General features: G+C 37.1%; 1 protein-coding gene across 11 annotated transcripts in view; it reads right to left on the bottom strand.

Annotated features, from left to right (window-relative positions):
• Positions 1-18,719, bottom strand: part of LOC124799256 (cap-specific mRNA (nucleoside-2'-O-)-methyltransferase 2) — a 327,660-nt gene that overhangs the window by 181,919 nt on the left and 127,022 nt on the right. For all 11 annotated transcript variants that reach the window (XM_047262805.1, XM_047262803.1, XM_047262814.1 and 8 more), the window contains one exon: positions 7,922-8,116. In XM_047262805.1, the coding sequence (XP_047118761.1) occupies positions 7,922-8,116 (195 nt within the window). The remainder of the gene's footprint in view (positions 1-7,921; positions 8,117-18,719) is intronic.

Here is an 18,719-nt window from a genome sequence, read left to right as displayed (position 1 = left end):
TCCGCATTGCGTCTATGTAGTTGCAAGGAACAGCCTTGGATGCCATATTATATAACTCGGTATGCATGTAACAATGAGTTGACTGACTATGTGCAGTACAATGAGTTCACATTGTGGTAAAGTGTTAATTGCGGAACGACTTCAGTGATTTATTCTCAGTTTGCGTATGTCGTATTTTCACGTGTCGCCACAGGACAGACCTTCTACCATTACTGGTGTGGCATTTGATGAGTATTAACATCAAATTTTGGTGAGCATTCATTTTGAACATTTACATCGAAAACAGTTATTGATCAGTTTCGTTACCTAGGGATAATAGGATCCACGCAACAGACTCTGAAGAGCTCTGATAGTACAATAGCTGATAGTAGCATTGCTTGGCTAAACATTTGTCTAGAACTTTGCGCTTTATCGTTTTCAGAGTATAGTGAAAACCGTTATAGTAAACTGCATTTTCTATGAATTCCAAACATCATCCTAAATCCTCAGCGTAATGAACTTCAATGATCAATAACTTTATTTCTCCATCAGAGTGGGCACAGTGAACTTTAATTACAGGCATCATGTTTTTGCTAATCACTTTCTGGATGTCAACATTGAAGTTAGAGAGCCTGTGTTGAGAACGGCAATCAACCTTAAAACCTGGGCTGAATATAGGAAAGGAATTTATGACAGAAAGATGAAACGTACAACACATTTTTTTATGTAGGATAAAAGGTATTACTTAGAAAACATCCCAAATCCACAAAAATTGGAAAACTGAACTGTAAGTGGCAAATGCTATACAATGGTCCATAGATAATTACTAAAATCCCCTATACAGGAGCATACAGATTAGTACACACAAATACGGGTAAAGACAAAGGCCTTTACCCACACAAAGAGTTCAGAATGTTTATATATTGAAGAAGGGCTGTATACCCTCTAAGTTGTATATAAGCATAATAATATTAGATTTAGGATGCTGTAAACTCACATTCCAGAATTTATGTTGTTAGTTGATAAGGAAAATTTTTGTTTGTATTTTTTTCTTCTATGTCAAACTTGTAAACGATGAGTTGTTGCAACAAGGTAGAATTTTACTTTTATGTGTCTAGAGATCATGATACTCTAAATACAATGCTCCACCTTGCATGTAGCCCAGTTGTAAACAAATATATGAAATTGTGAAATGCGCAGTAGCATGCAATGCAATACGTAACTCACAACGAGTTAAGTGGTACCAAAGCGGCGCAGCACATGCACATTAGGGAGCAATCTAGTCAACACAACGCAGGCGTGTGCACACCAGACAGGCACAAACCCAATGAGTTACAGCCTGCACTAGCATTTGTAAAACCTACTGCATAAACAGGGACATAGAAGATTAAGGGAGGGTCTGTGAACAACGATGACTATCTACATAATTGTGAGCATACAAGCTGTGGAGAGAGATTAGAGTGGCAGCTTTCCACCACAGATCATGTGGCTGGCGGTTGCTACAGGGCTGTGGCGAGCGACTAGCGATTATGCGGCCTTGGAAAAACCTGAGCAGAATCTTGGCAGGGGAGCATATGGCCGTGTTTGCACTTGGAGGGATTTATATGCCAGAGAAAAATTGATAAAAACAGAACTAAGAGTGATACGGAAGTGAGATTTGGCACTCATGGACAGAAAAATATGTGCAGCTAAATAATCTAGATGTGCCACAAAAATATATAATAGTTTAAAAGTTATTGTTGTCATAAAAATTGTAAATTTATGAAAGTTCAAGAGCTATCACCTCAGCAATGCTTAGGGTGATTAACATGAACAAAATATGTACAGATGTGCCTAGTAGAGCTGCATCGAGCAATCATAGCCGATTTAGCGTGATATGTACCATTTTTGAATGAGAGGTCAGAATATGGGATCTGACTGAGAGAAACTGTGTTTTTGGTAATAAATAAGTTTAAAGAGGCGAAACTAGCAGCAGCGTTCTAAAGTTTAAAGACATACGTGAGTAATTACGTATGAATTTTTATTTGTTTATTTGTGTTTAGTTTCAAAAAACCGGGAAAACCAAAACCACGCCACAAGAACGTTATTTTAAAAAAAAACTGGACTTTACATTGTTATTGCCCAGAAAATTTCCATATTTTTCAATGTATCACATGTGTTTTTGTGTTTAGTTTTAGAATATTCATAATTTTTTTGTCACACATTGTTTTGAGTGACGCAATTGTTTCAAGGGTGTATAGGGTGGCCATCTTTAGGCAGTGGAGTTGGAGCGACGCTAAGAGTCGGACGTGCTACCCATCCGTGAGTAGTATTGGGTTGGTATCTACGATCGGAGACAGGTGTGTATATAGCGACGTTCGAAAATGGTCAAGTTCAGTGCAATACAGTGGTTTAGGACAGCAGACAACAGTGTAGTTTGTGAACTGTGAACAGACTGTCGAGCATCATGATCGTGACATATGAATTTTATAGGTAAATGTTGTAGCATCAGTTATTAACGGCCGTGCTTACGTAAAAGCCTCTCAGACTGCATTTTAGGTGTTTAATCAATATACTGAAGACTATTCATGGAAACATATAAATAAACTACTTCAAATTGTAAACCAACGTGAGTGACTCAATATTTTAAATTTCACCGCAATACCTGCCTTCATTGCCTTTTTTTTTATACTTTATTTCAGCTTGAAAACTAAGTTTACAACACGTGTGAGCTGACATCCTATGACGAAAAATGTAGCCAAATACTGAGACCAGCCACATCTCTGGGGCCACTCAATTAAGCCGAGTGTAGAATGTAAGAAATATATGTATTTTCGTGCCATAGCACATGGGGTCTCGAGCTAACTATTCAATCTAAACTTTTTTATCAAAAATTGGCGAACAGCAACAATACCAACTATATAAATATATTCATCATTTTCAGCAAATTTTAACAGTGTGTGGTGCCCAGTGCCATCGTACAATACACACATATAAAGATAAGCTAAGGGATTATATACACAGGCAAGGAATGCTAAACTACGAGATATTTACTTACACTGTGTTACAATATAAATTATATCTATATATTTACCAATTTAAGTACTGAAGTTGCACGCACTAATTATACTTAATGGATGAGAAAAGTCTTGCTGCAGGTAAACAAGAGAGTAAGTGGTCACACCACACCTATAATACACTTTATCTTTCAGAACTATAAGCTAAGTAGAGACACATACGTGACATTAAATAAGTTTTGTGAGAGCACAACTGCACTCTGAAGTGAATGAATATGTGGTTAAATATATGAAAATCATATTAGTAGCCATTGAGCCACTCTACATTTTCTATGAAGGTTTAGTTTTAAGTTAGTATTAAGTCTTTTGCTTCCAGGGAATGATGCATAAACATGTCCTAAAGTGAAGAAAGATAAATGCTTGTAGTGTGTTAGGTACCATATAAACATAAGCATGGACTGCACCACAAGATAAATATAGTTATATGTTTATGATACGTACGAATGTGGTTGTGTGAAAGTATGTGAAGAAGAAAACAGTTGCAGTATGTCACATATCACAATGCTGCACTAAGGGTGAGCACTACCAAATAATCAAGGGGTTGAAACCTAACTACTGTGAGGGTTGACTACACATGAAAGAGTCAAACACTTGGTTTACATTGAAATTTTTATGCACATTTGTTACTTATGTGAACACCATTTTGCATAACATATTATATTGATGACACAACTCTGTATACCCCAGCATACAAAATGGTTATCCTTTATACAATGAATATAACAAGTAAACATTGAGCTGCACTTTTAAACACTGAATAAGTATTTGATGCGATTGGTATCATTGGATCTGAGTTGAGTTTATAAAGAACAACCTATTTTGCTCTTCAGATCACAGTTAAGTCTAATAAAGAGGCATAACTGAGCATATAAATGCCTTTCCATGAAATTTACTAAACCCTGTAGTCTGGGTGCCATTATAATGGATCATATTATTTTTTTTCTTTCTTCATTCTTTTTTTTTATACATGTAAGCTATATACACACAAAGCCAAAGGTAAAGTAACAAGTTGTTCTGTAGCAGAGATAATGTTTTGATACAAAAAAGAGAAGAGATACACTCTTTAATTGATTAATTTCTGTATCCTCACATGTTTCATACCATAAGTGGTAGCGGGCGTACGTATGACAAGATCCATCATACCAGCATTGTTTAAAAATGTGAATTTCAAGTGTTCATTGGAAATATTAGAAAAAGTTATTAGGAGGGTAAAGTTTTATTCATATATCCACATCGAACACACCTGCCTGTTCACCATTTTGCCTGCACCGAGAATCCTGCATCCAGTGCAGAGGAATTTGTGCAAGCAGTGGAGGAGCAATCCTACATTGGCATTGTAATAATCAGGACTACGCACAATGGAATTAATGTGAAGAAGTACGTAACTTAAACAATGAATATTGATATTAAATGTATTTACATTGAAGGTCTGTTGATATTGGTACCAGTTAAAGTTCACCCAGGATATGTGTACCTTCCAATTTCTTTCAATTATTCTTTTTAGTTAATTTTTTCCTTTAATCATTCAAGCAGAAATTATTAATCAGTTTCCATTAATTGTCCACCCATCTATTCTGCCACTATTCATGTTTTGATGCAACTCTCCACACTAGTCTATTTTGTACATGCATAACTATTACATCCTACATCCATTTGAAGCTACCAATCAAGCCTTGGTGTCCCAAAAAATTTATCACCCACACTTTCCTCCAAATCCAAATTAACTGTTTCTTGAGGCCTCAAGATGTGTTCTGTCAACCAATCCCTTCTTTCAGTCACATTGAGGGGACAGAATTAATTTTCCCCACTTCAATTTAGTGCCTCCTTATTAATTATCTGATATACCCACCTAACACTCAGAATTCTCTAATAGCATACTTCCGGTTGAATTCTGTGGAGCTCTTGTACCCATTTTATGCACAATTGTGTTAAAAATGGAAATAACAATAACTTGGTGGAACGTCCATAAGTCTATCGTAATCAACCATGCCAAGAAAATCTGAGAGTTCAGAATTCATTTTTTGCACCATATTTCAAAAGCTTTCTTTGCTCTTTTAATCCAGTTTACTCCCCTCCTCCCCCCCCCCCCCCCCAGCCCCCACCCCCATTTACCAGCCGTACACTAATACACACCAGACAAATACCATCCAAAAACACTTCCTAGCATGTAAATTTATGTTGTGTGTTAACATATTTGTCTTTTTTTTTTTTTTTGTTCTATTATCATTCTGAATTCCATATCTTCTTTACTTCTACCACTGTCAGTTATTTTGCTAATCAAATAGCATATTTTGCCAACTAATTTTAGTGCCTCACTTCCTAATTCGATTCTTTAACATCACCTGGTTTAATTTGATACACGCCATTTACTCTTGTTTTATTTTCATTGTTGTTCACCATACAACATCTCTTCATGACACTATTTAATACACAAAGAATATTCTGTCAGCGACAAAAATCTTCTCATGATTCTACCCACAATTCCACACTCTTTCTGTCAAATTGTCCTCAGCCATTTCAATAAGTATTGTCAAAATGTGTGGCAATAGCAACAATAGTAACTGTTAAATATGATGATAATGATGGCAGTGATAATGATTACTGCTGTAATTAACATGCCACAATAAAGATCTTGCAATTTCCCAAATTAGCATTACTAAATACAATAAATATTGTTTTGAAGACAGAACACACATGATTTACAATTGCTTTACCACACTATCTCAATATTTTATCAGTCTTCTTACTGCTCCTTGTAATTATTTTCCTCATAGATTTAAATGCTTCTGAATATGTATATACCAGGTCTAAGTGTTAGTCGTCATTGACTAACTATTTATCTCACTTTAGTATCTGGTCTTCACCAACTAATTTTCCTCATAGTTTTTAATTGTATCATTCACTTCATTTCTGTTTCTCTTAATCCATCTTTAGTTTTCACTCTGCCCTATCATCTATAGAATTTTATCACCTGAAGGTAACTATTGGTCAGACATTCTGTCTAATAATAATGAGGGAAATGAAAAAAGTAAGTTACACATTGTTATGGCAACCCAGTAAATTTCATCGAATGCTATACTACACTTCAAAGTAACCTAAACACATGAAACTTATTTCAACATAGTCACAAAGTTTATAGAAACAATGGTCAGAATGTACTACCAATCATTCAATTTCTCAAAGATAAAAATACACTGCTTGGTCAGGAAGCCACTCGATAACCACTGTGTGAATGTCCTCATTGTCAGAAGACATGCAGTTTCTGTGAGTCAGTTCCTCAATTACCTAGACAATGTCATCTGTAGTCAATGACAATGGCCCCCTCCTCATTGAGTATAACCCATTTCTGTACAGCCTCAGTCTAATTATTGTACCACTTCGCAATGGCTGGATGTGACACTGAATTTGGGCAATATATTGCCAGAATTTCTCAGTGAATCTGTGTTCAATTTAGATGTTTTGCCCAAAAGAATCATACTGTGCTCCATACTTCGACTTTGGATTACATTCCCAGTTGCATTTCACTTCCATGCTGGGATGCACTTGTCAACTGTCCACAGCAGAACTGTGTCTGCAGGGCATCGAGAACATGTACTCTCCTCTGACAATGCACCGCTCTTGTTGCACAATGGTATTAGCGTGGGACAACACATGTGGCTTACTTTCTGAAGCCACCTCACAATAGTTTTTGAAAGTGATGTTCCCTTTTGATTTAACAATTCTGATTACTTACATGAAACTGCTTTCAATATGTGTAGAATGCCAGAAACAAAGACAAATAGCAGTGTCCTTCGAACAGATTACAACCCCATTCCAGACTCCACAGAACACAGCATGAATATTTGTAGTAACTTAAAAACGGAAAGATTTTTACAATTTGAAACTAGGTTTGCTGAAAAGAAAATTACGTGCCACCATCGTGCAAAGGTGCTATTATCTATTTGTAGAATTTGGACAGTTCATGAAATACAGATCACCACATCCCTTGCAAAACCAGTAATAAATGGCATGTTGCACACATTCACCATTAAAGAAAAGTTTCAGAACATCAGTTTCATACAGAAGCATCAAGGTAAGCATTTTATTACATTAAAAGGGACCACATTGCATTGAACGTTTGTCTCCAGGCCATGACACAGGGATTGTTCTGGTCCTTTGAGTAAAAGTTATGTTGCATCTGCTATACAACCCAGATATTGCACCAAATGACGTACTCTTGTCTCAAAAGTAGAAGAAAAACACAGCAGATAATGACAACGGCATGCAACAGCTGATGACAGCTTGAAAGAGAAGGCATAATATTTCCACTGAGTACAAATAAAAAAACACCTCTTAAGTAGACTCAAATAATTATGGGTATTTGTGGTGATTATATAGAAAAGAACTGAAAAAAATTCTCTACACACACATATATACACACAATCATCAACTTAAATTGTGAATGTGATGCTTCAGGAATACTGTGTATCTCACACCTTTATCATCTGAATAATTCTCATATTTTGTTACAGGAGAATGAACTACAGAACAGAAGTAATAAATTGCAAATATAAAGCCCCAGTTCTTCAGCATTTCATAAGTTTTATATTATCTTATCCTGAAGCACAAAAGTTGTGTGTATCTTGTCATTCTACTGATTAACTGTGTCCAAGAACTGTTACCCACACTTTCTAAGTGTGAGCTGCCATGAACTACGCTGTATAAATGAACATAATACAGTTAATATGAGAACACTTTACAGAAGAACATATTGTTTCAGTTGTGCTATTATTCCTAAGTGCAGCACTGACAACATTAATAAAAAGTGGTACATCTACATAACAATTACATGTAGCATATAAGAATGTTCTTCGGTACAATTAATTGGACAAAATTTACACACTTACCAGTAAGACATCTCCCATTTTCTGACTTTCTTCTAATATGTGCTTGAAGTTTGATGTATCCATAAGATTACCAGTAAAATCAGCGCCAAATGTCCAGTTTTCTAATGTATGAAGAATGAACCTATCATCATTGATCATGCATGAGAGAGGGTTGCCTTCATAATACGGGTTGAGAGTTGTTGACAGCCATTTCCACTAATAATAAGAGTAATATATGTAGTATGCAAAAAAGAAGGCAATCCTTAATGTAATACATTGAAATTAATGCTTGAGACTAATCTGTAACAATAAAAAGCATTACAAGATACCTAACAATTTCCTCTGTGTGTCAAATAGTCTACTTGTTATTTATGATTTAAAAACTCACAAGGTGTTTTCTTCTCCTCAAGACACTTGTCATGCAGTATTAAAGATTGGACAATTATCTTATGTTGGGTTTTAGGAAAATTATACATAAAAAGTGTGCGCACATGTGCATGCACACTTATGTGCATAAAGTCTTCCAGTGCTCAGTACGTAGTTTAGAGCATAGGCAAGCATTCCTCAGAACCATAACTTGATTAAAGGTTAGCTCCCCAGTAGATCACTTATTAAAAGTGTGTGGAAAGGAAGCAGAATGAGCCCACTACACAACCCCATGCCCAGTATTTTACAAGAAAACGTCATCTTGTAGAAATAAAGAGCTACTATTCTAGTAGTAATAAAAAAGTAGGCTGTGCAATCACTTTATGTGACAATATCAGTAATGTAATACTGCGCTCTGTCAGGTTGAGCATGTAATGTTGAAAGTATAATGAACAAAAGTATGTGTCCTTACTTTAAATGATATTGCAGATTCTACCATCTCTCTGTGCCAGGTCACCCAAAAAACCCAATATGTCGCATTTCCCACCTCCCTGTCTACAGACGGTGTATACGAATACTTATCTGTTTATGATCTGCTTGGTCTTCAGTTGCTTGTTTCATAACTTGCAGAGCCATAAAACTAAAAGGAGACAGAACGGATGACTAGTACTTATCTTCACAAAGTGTAGTTCTATTACTATCTACAGACATGTATAAAAGTGCAAGAAAATATCCTAAGTTTCAAAATTATTAGTTCTTTCCAGAATGAATTTTCACTCTGCTGCAAAGTGTGCACCAATTTGAAACTTCCCAGCAGATTGAAACTGGGTGCCGGATTGGAACTCGAACCTGGGACCTTTGCCTTTCACAGGGATGTGCTCGACTGACTGATCAGTGTGAGTATGACTCACAACCCACTCTCAGTACTGGCAGAAGTAAAGCTGCAAGAGCGGGTTATGAGATGTGCTTGGATAGTTCTGTCAGTAGAGCACTTGCCCATTTTCGTGGCACGCAATCTTAATCTGCCAGGAGGTTTCATATTAGTTCCTTCTTCTGGGAGGTAGAAAGGAGAGTAGGTCACTGAGACTCCAGGATGAGAGCGACACCCTTGTTGTGAAGACACGGGAAGACAAAGATGAAGAGGTAGATATTAGAAATAGTTGTACGTAAAAGATAATACACTGATGAGCATGTAACATTGTACTATCTATGATTTTCAACTTTCTCTGATACATCTCCCTTCATCTTTGTCTCCTCTTATCCTCACAACAAATGAGTCCCTCTCATCCTGGATTCTCAGTGACCTGCCCCTCCTTTATAACTGTCCCCAACCCACCTCCTTTTCTCCCTGAGGAAGGAAATAATTGCTCTGAAAGCTATGATAGTTTTTCACACTTCTATTTGTCTATCTGCAATACTGGAATTTCATCTCCTGAAAGTAAATACCAGCTAGCTATTCTCTCTCCTTGCAATTTTATAGTTTTCCCAAGAGAACTACCCTTTTGACACAATTCGCTGGATACATATTACCATATGTTAACAAGCACAATGTGCAATGTTCAATTACACCAAATGCACTTAGCTCCCTGTTTCTGAAAATATAATCAGTAACAAGTTTAGGAAAAATCCTACATTTGCACTAGTGTGAAAGTTCTCTTTTTTTTTAATAATATCAACAACTGCATTTCCAAATAGTGTAGCACTGCTGCACCTTCTCTTCTTCATACACTGATAAATGATGGTAGATGAAATAACCCAGGCAGTTATAAAGATGATCATTAACTATCTCAAGTGCACATAAGACAAAGAATCTGCTGTGGTAAAATGAGAATGCACGAAAGAATTAAAGTGGTAATCAATCTTCTTTTGCAGCATCCTCCTCAAATGAAATGGATTGAGGGAAGGAGATACGTAATACTAGTATCGTGTATCCTTCTCTTTTCATGATACTGTTGTTGGTGAAGTATGAACATAGACATTAGTAATTGGCTTACATCCAGCAATGCTATTCTAACATTCACCATCTATTATGAACAACAGTACAAACCACCCAGCACAGCTGTGAACGAAGGAAGTGGATGTAAGAACACCTGGTATGGCAGATGGATCAATGGAGTCAGTTTCTCTTCATAGACAAGTGCAGGATTGGTACGATGACAGATGATCATTATAGAAGAGTATGAAGATGCACCAGTACCAATGGCCATCTGGTAGAATGCAGTCCCACAGGTTCATCAGTGAGGTGCATCACATTTCCAGCTAACAGGTGTAAGACATGGTTGTATTTAAATGTATTTCATAATTCTACTTCTTTGAGTGACAACAATGAAAAGTGTGTGTGGTTACATTGTTATCTTGTACATCTCACTGTTGCAAAAATAAAGAAAGTGTTTGAAATTTAATCAAATCCCAGTTCACAAATCTGTTGCAGTTTAGTCTCTCTCTCTCTCTCTCTCTCTCTCTCACACACACACACACACACACACACACACACACACACACACACACATACGTTTACTTAATTCAATTTTGATTAATGCCACCAGAATTCCTTCAATTAGGTTAGAAATATTGTCTGCCCTCATTTCTCTAAAAGCTGGATTATTGTTCTTCGCCATATATGTACAAACCCATGGAATCAACTTTATAAATGAGATAGCCCAGTTGTCTCAGATTTCAGAAGCAATTAACTTTAGAAGTTTTATACTGGTCAATTCATAATTTTCAGTGTTTTCCCAGCAGTACAGAATGGCAGTATATTGTGTGTGATTAATGAGTGTAAAAGGAACAGCAAGTGGCGTGGAGTGTCTTCAGGACGATGTCTGTGAAGCAGAAGGAAGTTACTGAAAATGACAATGGATTGTGCAATATTTTAAGAGGCCTTAAATGATGTCATCATTTATTGTTGATATTGAATTTTATTTGTTCTTTTAATATACATTGCCAATTGTTAATGAAGGCTTCTATAAATGAAATATGAAGTAGGTGAAAATAGTATAAAGAGGAAATATCCCAACTTCCTTTTCTGTTTCATGTTCCTTGATCATCTGCACCAACGGCCAAGAAAATTATCCTCATTACTCCGCAGCCTCAACATCATCTTTACCATGTTCTTCACCCGGTCCTCCTCAGCTCAGCATGTCACTTTCCTACTCCTTGACCTTCAGCTCCCTCATAGTTCCATCTCAACCTCCGTCACGCCCATTAACAATCAAGAGTACTTTCACTTCGTTAGCTGCTGCACTTTCCATGCTAAAAACTCTCTCCTGTATAGTCGGCCTACTTAAATGGGGCGCATCTGCAGCGTTGAGCAATAGCATGACCAGTATGCTGAACATTTTATGAAGGGCTTCACAGACTGGCATCATCCTTACACCACACTTACTCCCGATACCTTGCCACACGGCATCGTACACCTGTGGGAGATCTAGCAACAAGACTTGCCAAGACACCCTTCCAGAACATCCCATTCCAGTCATATCACTGGCTTATCCTATTCTAACAGTAGCAAGGTCACTTGTGAAAATGGTCGTATCATATATCAGCTCTGCTGTAATTGCTGCAGATCATATTATGCATGCACGACCACCAACCGGCTGTCCAACTGAATGAGCAGTCATCATCAAATTGTGTTCAACACACTACTAAGCACAACATGCTTGATTTCACCGAGTGTTTCATACCACAAGCCATCTGGATCCTTCACAACACTAGATTATCTGAATCATGTAGATAGGAGTTACTCTTGCGATGTATATTTTGGTCCCATAATTCTCCTGACCTCAATATCCATTAGCACCTGCCCCACACCCACCTTCCACCCCTCTCCCAAGACCTAACTTCATTCACCCTTCACTCACTACCTACTCTTTGCAGTCTCCCTGTCCCTCTTTTCTGTCTCTAATATGTACCATGTTATCAGAATGACAACATAGTTGGCGAGGGGCGCACGCATGCCTGCGCGCGTGTGTGTGTGTGTGTGTGTGTGTGTGTGTGTCCACTATTCAGTGATTTGTTACCTTGGCTCCTTAAATATCTATACAGGAATAGTGATGTCAAGTACTAGCATGTATTGGTATATGATAGACTGAAACATAAGTGATGAACAAGAACTGAATGTACATCAGATGTTCAGTACATGGTTGTAAAATAACCTGGGTATAAGAGAGGAGTCAAAAATACATATTATACCATTAACATTACTGGAAAGTGTTGATCCCATGAGAGGTCTAAGGATTTACCTGCTGATGAGAGATTAAATGCTAACAAAACCGACATAATTAAATAGGAAAAACTTCCTATGTTCTGCAAAATTTTATTTAATTTGTCACAAACCAGCTTTCAGCTTCTTAGGCCATTGCCAGGTGACAACTGAATGTCACAAAGGTCGATAAAATGATGTGTGACTTAAACAGACATTATTTATGCAGAAGATACAAAAGACATAAAAATGAAGACATGTAGAGAGTAGTATGTAGAACAGTATCACCTTTTTTTTTAATGTCACACAGAAATAATTACATTAAGTAAAAAAATGAAACAAAGTCTTTATTGTGGAGATGAACTGTTTCTCATTTAATCATTGATGCTTCTTCCTCAATTTTGTCTTTGACCTGTACTCTATGGAGAATAATTTCGTAGCCAAAAAACACTGTCCAACAAACAAAACACATACTGTATGGTGTATATCTCCCTGCATCTCTCAGGTTGACTCTGCTCCCACAGCATAATCTGAGAAGTCTACTCAGTATTAAAAGCATCCTTTTGCTGAGGTGAGACTTTTGATGGTCTTGTGGCCCCCAGTAAGGAAAAGTGTGATCCATTTCAAAGCCAATCATCTGCCTTGGTGCTACCCACTATGACCAGGGGCTCTTCCCTCAGTGATGGCTGCCTGGGGTGGAAATTACTGCAAAGGATCCATGTGTTCCATACATTATGGGCATGCCTAGTGAGTTCTCAGCTCAGGCACTGACAATGTAATCCCAGCATAGTTAGTGGGCTGCCACAATTCTCACTACAACAAATGGATATGCTGCAATCTAGATGTATTACGTGAACCATTCTGCATATGGTTCTCATTCAAAATGGTCAAAAAATCAATTATTTTAACTGCATTTTTTGAAAGGTATATGTGTCTAGAATGTTGGGACGAAAAGGGTTTTTTAATCTGTGCATTACAAAAGTTTCTACAGCCCACTGTTCAAAGTCAGTGTCACAGTCACTGTGGGACTCACTCAGCCACAGACACCTGGCTCGGGTATAAAACTTGTTGTGCCATGATGCACGTTCACAAATTGTTTTATACTGCAGTATGCACGCAAACATATTCGCCAAAAAAGCTGAGAAATAATGTATGCAGGCTGATGAACACAGTGTATTCAGCTCAGCCAGACTAGATTACCTAGTCAAGAAGGAGGGATTTCTCTCGAGGAACAATTCCAGTTAGAGGAAGGGTTCATATATGTTCTTGAAACTGCAGAATAAACGTAAGTAATGAAAACAATTTTTTTGGGCAAAACATAACTTTTGGTTCGTCATATTGGATTAGCCATTTTGAATTTTGAAAATGTAACTTTAAGATTTGTGTTCAGTGACATCAAAAATATATAACAATAAGTAATTTTTCTTGCAAATCGAACTAATAAAACATATAAAAGTTTTTCATAAGCTTTAAAGATGTTCTTCTCAAGAAACAATTTGTCAAAACTGCCTGCAGCATAAAGTAAAAACAGTTTAACCTATTAACTTCTGCCTTTGCCCCCTGAAAAGTAAACACTTTTCTTGGGAGCTTATACCTATAATATATGAAATCCGTTAATACTATTTTTTTTTTTTGTAAAACCATAAATAGTTAATAAAACCCCCAAAAATCAAGCCCAAAGTTCTAGTTGGCACTGTATCATTAAATTTAATGTTATTTCATTGTGTTTAGGTATAAGTTCCCATAAATTTAATGTAGTATTGACTGATATACATTTTTGATTTCAGATAACTCCTGAGGTGCTACACTGCATGCAGTATGTGAACTTCAAACTCACAGGCCCTTGATCAAACTACAATTACAGGTGCCATTTTTTTCCCACTGAAAATCTAAAATAAAGCTCAATATGCGATCAATCATAATCCTCAAACAGATCCTTTGTACGTCTTTTCATTGTCTAAAAAATAAACACCTATTTTTGCTCATTTGAATGAGAACAGGTCTTAAGCTGGAAACCCACAGTAAGTGGGATGCACACCATGTTGGAGAAAGAAGGATCAAATAGTTGCAAAATTAGGCAGTAAAAAAAAGGAGTAGCAAAACCTAAACAAGAGCCACATCAGTATTGAGGAGACCATCCAATAAACCTGAAGTATGAAAGAAAGAAGTAGTGAGAGAATGAGACTGCCGCACAGGGACAGGTGAAATGGTTCATTGCACATGGTTCCTACGGTCAGACATATTTAACAGACATTCTCATAAAACTACTTATTTCAAAGGATGAATATATGAAAACAATGAACTGAATGCACCAAAGGTATCAGCTGATTTTGTTGCTTATGTCATCGAATATCAACATTATTCGGCAAACTGCTTCACAATGATTAGTAGCAACTTATACATAGTTTCCTATTCTGGTAACTGGTATGAACACAGGGCATAATTTCAGTCACCAGGATACATAATACATTCATTGATATGAATAACTTGTGGATCCAATTAACTATCATGACTGTAAACATAGAGGAGAAATAATTTCTTGTTGTTTCTCAGAATTTAACATCATCTTCAAATGATAGTGTGGCTTCATTTTAACCTAAAAAAAGAATTAGCTGGTTTTCACTCAAGTAATGTGCCTACAAAGTACCACCCATCAATACTGTTTATAAACTAGTGCAGCAATAATTAAATACATTTGAGAAAACATGTGAAGTCCTTATTAGAACTAAAATATTGAGTGAAAATGGATATCAATGAAAGGATCGAAACAACTTTCAAGTGGTATGAACATCTTAAACGTAAGTGTTGGGAATTTATTAACAATGAGCTTTGGTCTCAATTTTCACTTAGCTGAACAATGTTTAAGTGTAGTCAGATAAATTGCACAACTGACAGATGGATTTTCAATTTTACTAAATCACACAATATAATTAAAAAAAGACTTACTCAGGTAATGAAACAACGGTTAACAGAATCCTTGACATACTAAATGAGAACATATTGAGACTAGTGTAGTTAAATGTTTTGAACTATCACACACTTCCCACCACCAAGAAATTTTCATAAACAAAAATAACATTCCTGGAAGATTAGATGAACAAAACAAAATAATGTGGATTTTACTTTATCCACATGGTGAGAGGAAGTTAATAATGACCCATATGATTATTAATAATGACTCATATGATTATGGTTGTGTACAGCCAAGAAGGCAGGTGATGGGGCGAAGTGCAGTGGCACAGCAGTGTACTACTTGTTGCTCCACTCAATACCGTCATTCGATCATTTCAGTCTGTTTCACATGTTGCCGAGTTTACTTTGAATATTTAGTGGGGATTTCTTCTCCAATGTATGTATTTTGCCAGTTATATTGTTGGCAAACTGCTTGTTATGGCTGACGGATCAGAAAAGTGCCAATGCTACAAAAAGAAAAGCAAGACCTATAGCATTCCAAGTGTTTAAATTTTTCAAAAGAAAGGCTGAAGATGATGACTCGTTGCCACATGGCTCTCATCCCAATGTTGCAAACAGCAGGTAAGAACAGCTAAGGCAAGTGGTATGGTACTGACAACTGTGCAGCATATCTCTAGCGAAGTGAACGCTTTTATCAAAGCCAATGGGTAGGAATCTTATAAATCACCAGGAAAGCGACACAATCATAAGGAAATAGTAGGCATCTGGATGATTTTTCTAAGATCATTTTACATCATACAATATTCAATGTGTGTTTGAGAGGTGAATAGCCAACTGCAGACAATTTAGGTGCACGTACAAAAGAGAAGTTGGATGTTAACAACTGTTGATGAACAATGCTAAGAATATTAAACAAAAAAGGCTTTTGATATTGTTAGATGAATGATAGAAGAAAATTCCTTATAGCTCACAATATCTGACTGAAGTGTGAAATTAAAGTTTGTTGTTGTTGTAGTTGTTGTTGTTGTGGTCTTCAGTCCTGAGACTGGTTTGATGCAGCTCTCCATGCTACTCTATCCTGTGCAAGCTTCTTCATCTCCCAGTACTTACTGCAAGCTACATCCTTCTGAATCTGCTTGGTATGTTCATCTCTTGGTCTACCTCTACGATTTTTACCCTCCATGCTGCCCTCCAATACTAAATTGGTGATCCCTTGATGCCTCAGAACATGTCCTACCAACCAGTCCTTCCTTCTAGTCAAGTTGTACCACAAACTTCTCTTCTCCCCAATCCTATTCAATACCTCCTCATTAGTTATGTGATCTACCCATCTAATCTTCAGCATTCTTTTGTAGCACCACATTTCGAAAGCTTCTATTCTCTCCTTGTCCAAACTATTTATCGTCCATGTTTCATTTCCATACACGGCTACACTCCATACAAATTCTTTCAGAAACAACTTCCTGACACTTAAATCAATACTCAATGTTAACAAATTTCTCTCCTTCAGAAACGCTTTCCTTGCCATTGCCAGTCTACATTTTATATCTTCTCTACTTCGGCCATCATCAGTTATTTTGCTCCCCAAATAACAAATCTCCTTTACTACTTTAAGTGTCTCACTTCCTAATCTAATTCCCTCAGCATCACCCGACTTAATTCGACTACACTCCGTTACCCTTGTTTTGCTTTTGTTGATGTTCATCTCATATGCTCCCTTCAAGACACTATCCATTCCGTTCAACTGCTCTTCCAAGTCCTTTGCTGTCTCCGACAGAATTACAATGTCATTGGCGAACCTCAAAGTTTTTATTTCTTCTCCATGGATTTTAATTCCTACTCCGAATTTCTCTTTTGTTTCCTTCACTGCTTGCTCAATATACAGATTGAATAACATCGGGGAGAGGCTACAACCCTGTCTCACTCCCTTCCCAACCACTGCTTCCCTTTCATGTCCCTTGACTCTTATAACTGCCATCTGGTTTCTGTACAAATTGTAAACAGCCTTTCACTCCCTGTATTTTACCCCTGCCACCTTCAGAATTTGAAAGAGAGTATTCCAGTCAACATTGTCAAAAGCTTTCTCTAAGTCTACAAATTCTAGAAACGCTGGTTTGCCTTTCCTTAACCTAGCTTCTAAGATAAGTCGTAGGGTCAGTATTGCCTCACATGTTCCAACATTTTTATGGAATCCAAACTGATCTTCCCCGAGGTCGGCTTCTGCTAGTTTTTCCATTCGTCTGCAAAGAATTTGCGTTAGTATTTTGCAGCTGTGACTTATTAAACTGATAGTTCGGTAATTTTCACATCTGTCAACACCTGCTTTCTTTGGGATTGGAATTATACATTCTTCTTGAAGTCTGAGGGAATTTTACCTGTCTCATATATCTTGCTCACCAGATGGCAGAGTTTTGTCAGGACTGGCTCTCCCAAGGCTGTCAGTAGTTCTAAGGGAATGCTGTCTACTCCCGGGGCCTTGTTTCGACTCAGGTCTTTCAGTGCTCTGTCAGTCTTCACGCAGAATCATATCCCCCATTTCATCTTCATCTACATCCTCTTCCATTTCCATAATATTGTCCTCAAGTACATTACCCTTGTATAGACCCTCTATATACTCCTTCCACCTTTCTGCTTTCCCTTCTTTGCTTAGAACTGGGTTTCCATCTGAGCTCTTGATATTCATACAAGTGGTTCTCTTTTCTCCAAAGGTCTCTTTAATTTTCCTGTAGGCAGTATCTATCTTACCCCTAGTGAGATAAGCCTCTACATCCTTACATTTGTCCTCTCGCCATCCCTGCTTAGCTATTTTGCACTTCCTGTCGATCTCATTTTTGAGACGTTTGTATTCCTTTTTGCCTGCTTCATTTACTGCATTTTTATATTTTCTCCTTTCATCAATTAAATTCAATATTTCTTCTGTTACCCAAGGATTTCTACTAGCCCTCATCTTTTTACCTACTTGATCCTCTGCTGCCTTCACTATTTCATCCCTCAAAGCTACCCATTCTTCTTCTACTGTATTTCTTTCCCCCATTCCTGTCAATTGTTCCCTTATGCTCTACCTGAAACTCTCTACAACCTCTGGTTTAGTCAGTTTATCCAGGTCCCATCTTCTTAAATTCCCACCTTTTTGCAGTTTCTTCAGTTTCAATCTGCAGTTCATAACCAATAGATTGTGGTCAGAATCCACATCTGCCCCTGGAAATGTCTTACAATTTAAAACCTGTTTCCTAAATCTCTGTCTTACCATTATATAATCTATCTGAAACCTGTCAGTATCTCCAAGATTCTTCCATGTATACAACCTTCTTTTATGATTCTTGAACCAAGTGTTAGCTA

The sequence above is a fragment of the Schistocerca piceifrons genome, chromosome 5 (genome assembly GCF_021461385.2).
Source record: "Schistocerca piceifrons isolate TAMUIC-IGC-003096 chromosome 5, iqSchPice1.1, whole genome shotgun sequence".
In the NCBI taxonomy this organism is placed as follows: domain Eukaryota; kingdom Metazoa; phylum Arthropoda; class Insecta; order Orthoptera; family Acrididae; genus Schistocerca; species Schistocerca piceifrons.
This window is presented reverse-complemented; position numbering and strand designations above follow the sequence as displayed.